Source organism: Acanthamoeba castellanii, assembly GCF_000313135.1.
Source record: "Acanthamoeba castellanii str. Neff unplaced genomic scaffold scf7180000084742, whole genome shotgun sequence".
In the NCBI taxonomy this organism is placed as follows: domain Eukaryota; phylum Discosea; order Longamoebia; family Acanthamoebidae; genus Acanthamoeba; species Acanthamoeba castellanii.
The window spans coordinates 68,616-71,862 of NW_004457326.1; the positions used below are offsets into that span (position 1 = coordinate 68,616).

The 3,247-nt window shown below is 55.2% G+C and overlaps 3 protein-coding genes across 3 annotated transcripts; 1 reads left to right on the top strand and 2 right to left on the bottom strand.

Moving 5' to 3' along the window:
• Positions 1–17: 17 nt before the first annotated feature.
• Positions 18–503, bottom strand: ACA1_359260 (actin-1, putative; the record flags this gene model as incomplete). Its single annotated transcript, XM_004335542.1, has 1 exon — positions 18–503. A coding segment is annotated over one exon (486 nt), but the record flags the coding sequence as incomplete, so codon positions are not given.
• A 640-nt stretch (positions 504–1,143) lies between these two features.
• ACA1_359270 (RAB family member (rab7), putative) lies at positions 1,144–2,142 on the bottom strand (the record flags this gene model as incomplete). Its single annotated transcript, XM_004335543.1, has 5 exons — positions 1,144–1,383; positions 1,487–1,671; positions 1,824–1,892; positions 1,961–2,031; positions 2,087–2,142. The coding sequence occupies 5 exons, from the start codon at positions 2,140–2,142 to the stop codon at positions 1,144–1,146; spliced, it is 621 nt and encodes a 206-aa protein (XP_004335591.1).
• Positions 2,143–2,427: 285 nt separating this feature from the next.
• On the top strand, positions 2,428–3,234 carry ACA1_359280 (uncharacterized protein; the record flags this gene model as incomplete). The annotated part of the gene is made up of 4 exons (XM_004335544.1): positions 2,428–2,551; positions 2,625–2,739; positions 2,846–3,033; positions 3,107–3,234. Coding segments are annotated over 4 exons (555 nt in total), but the record flags the coding sequence as incomplete, so codon positions are not given.
• Positions 3,235–3,247: the final 13 nt, after the last annotated feature.

A 3,247-nucleotide genomic window follows, 5' to 3' on the forward strand; every position in this document is an offset into this window, starting at 1 on the left:
CCCTCGTAGATGGGCACGGTGTGGGTGACACCATCGCCGGAGTCCATGACGATACCGGTGGTGCGGCCGGAGGCGTAGAGGGAGAGCACGGCCTGGATGGCGACGTACATGGCGGGCGTGTTGAAGGTCTCGAACATGATCTGGGTCATCTTCTCGCGGTTGGCCTTGGGGTTGAGCGGGGCCTCGGTGAGCAGCACGGGGTGCTCCTCGGGGGCCACGCGGAGCTCGTTGTAGAAGGTGTGGTGCCAGATCTTCTCCATGTCGTCCCAGTTGGTCACGATGCCGTGCTCGATCGGGTACTTGAGCGTGAGGATACCGCGCTTGGACTGGGCCTCGTCACCGACGTACGAGTCCTTCTGGCCCATGCCGACCATGACGCCAGTGTGGCGCGGGCGACCGACGATCGAGGGGAACACGGCGCGCGGGGCGTCATCACCGGCGAAACCGGCCTTGCACATGCCCGAACCGTTGTCGATGACCAGAGCCTGAACTTCGTCTCCCATTGTTGTTGAGTTGGTGGTGGTAGTTGTTGTGATGTGTTGTACACTAAGAAAAATACGAGGTGTGGCCCGCCTGGCTATTTAACCCTCTTCCTTGGCTCCGCTAGCTGCGTGTCCTCCACCCTCTCCACGACCCCCTGCTGGGGTTGCAGTACCACCTGCCCCTGTTGTCCGGTCCCTACTGCGAGGCCAGGCCCTCCTGCGATTGGACCACAGCCACGAAAGGCGCTACTGCGATCCCGTCGGGCCAATGACGCGCTTTAAATGGAAGGTTGGCGCTACAGCGCACCAGGTTGCGGTGGAACATTTCCTAAACTGAGTGTCACGCGGAACACACCACTATTACCTGGCGACTTCGCTGTCCGGACCTGCAGTGGCCGTGTCGCAGCGGTGGGGAGTGACGAAAATCTCCAAATGATTCAAATTTTCCGATTACAGATGAATCAGAGCATTTTTCGCATAGATTGAATCGAGCAAATTTTGTCCAATTCGAGTTGAAGGGAGGAGCGGGAGATGCACCAACACTTGCGTGCAGCAATCTTGTTCCTCGATTCTCAAGGGCGCGAAGGCGATCGAAATGTGTGTGTGTTAGGTTTTGGCGGCAAAATACAAAACGCAGAGTTTCTTTGTTTTTTAAAAAATGCTAACAGTTGGAGCATCGTTCGGGCCTCTGCTGCGGCTCTTCTTGACCGGGAAAGATGCTCCCATTCGCAAAGTCTGGTCCGGTGTCTGCCCTCTCTGTGGCCTCCCCCACCAGTACGGCGAACGCCTGCTCGACGTTGTGCCCGTCCTTCGCGCTCACCACATAGTGGGGCATTCCATTCGCCTGACACCAGTCCTCTGCTCGCTTCTGCGAAACCACCCGCTTGTCTTCCAGGTCAGCCTGAACGCAACACGACCACAATTGTGTGAGCTTGTGCTGTTGTGGTGTTCATTGCGCTCATTAGGCGGTGGTGATGGGCGACAAGCAAAAGCAAGTCTCGCACCTTGTTACCGAAGACCGCAAACACTGTGTGACCGTCCATTGTGGAAGACTGGGCCTCCACGTACTGCTGCTTCCATTTGTGGATGTTCTCAAGGGAAGCTGGGTTGGTGACGTCGTAGACGAATACGCATATGTCCGTGCCGCGGTAGAACACCCGACCCAGAGTATCAAACCTGTCTTGCCCCGCTACAGACCACCACCCCGAGTGTTAGGTTCAAGCTTGCAAAAACGCCTGCCGCCCTTCACTACTCTCCCATCACGTTTTGCACCTCACATGTGGGTGCTATGTCGCTATTGGATTGCCTCCACACACACAAAGCTGGCGTGGGCAATCGTACCCGTGTCCCAGATTTGCATGGTCACAAAGTGATCTTGCACTACCACGTCCTTGGGCAAGAAGTCGGCGCCTGTTTGGGGGTTTGGGTGAGTGCACTGGTTTTCGATTACGCTGCATTCATGTTACGGCACACCATACCGATAGTTGCCTTGTAGCCTTCTTTATATCCTCCTTTGACGTAGCGCTGCATGAGCGATGTCTTCCCCACACTACACGAACAAGGATGAGAACAGCAGCTGAAGTGACCCTTCCAATCGCACGCACCTGGCGTCTCCCAGGATGAGAACCTTGAGCAGCAGCTTCTTGTGGGTGGCGGTCATCGTGATGAGCAGTCGTGTTTCTTTTTACAATGAAGTTAGGTACAAGCTCCATCAGGGTGCCCATACAAAAGGCCACAGAAATCACCACGCCAGCTAGAAGTCACTTCCCTCATTTTCAGAAGCGCACACCTCGTCGTATGAATGTTTGGGGAGTTACTTCTCTCTCCATGGGGAGCGAACTTCTTCGGGAACAGAAGCTGTTTTTCCCTTTCTATTTCCTTCCCCTTTTCTCAATCAGGCGACGGTGAACGTTCACAGTGAAGAAGAACAGAACGCAACACGAAGATGGCCGAGCACACCGCACAGCTGCATCCGCTGGTGGAACGGTTCCCCATGGACGCTGCCTCCACCGAGCCACATGAAGTGGAGCGTTACTTCCAGAATAGGGCCGTCCAGTTGCTCTCGAGCGGTTTGTTTTTTTCAGTAATATTAGTGTTTTATAATAATAAATAAATGCTCATTGTATCCCTTCCACTCGGCAGGGTGGAAGTTCACGGGCAAGTATGAGCGGTTGGAGTGGGGAGCAATCACATCGGCGGTTCATGAGGGCGATCCCAGCAAGGTCTATCATACCGCCTACATCTACGCTGATACGCGGTACGACCACTCCTCGCTGGTTTCGAAAGGCTTCTCGTTCCCTCCCCAGTTAAGGTTGTTGTTGTTGTTGGTTGTGCGATGGCATTCATGCTGTGTACATGAACAGTGCACAGGGAGTATTCACAAGCTGGATCAAGTCTCACCCGGACCACGCGATTGTAACCACCCCGGACTGCGGCCTGGAGGCATTCCTGACCAAGCACAGCATCCCCTACGCCGTGGCACGCAAGCCGCAGTTTGAGGAGTATGAAATGGTAGAGGCCTTTTACGGCAACAAAGTCACCCGACGCAGTGGTGAGACTCTCTCTGTCCGCTGCTGCTGCTTGTGTTGTTTTGTGGAACGCAAGCTGACTCATGGAATGTGCAGGTGTCCATTTGATCAACCACATCGACGAGGGGCTTTACATCCTCAAGCGTATCGGGGCGAGCGAGTGGGCCCAGAGAGCCTACGCCATTCACCCGATCCTGCAGGGCGATGATGAGCTGGCGGCCTTCTGGTCCTCCGATC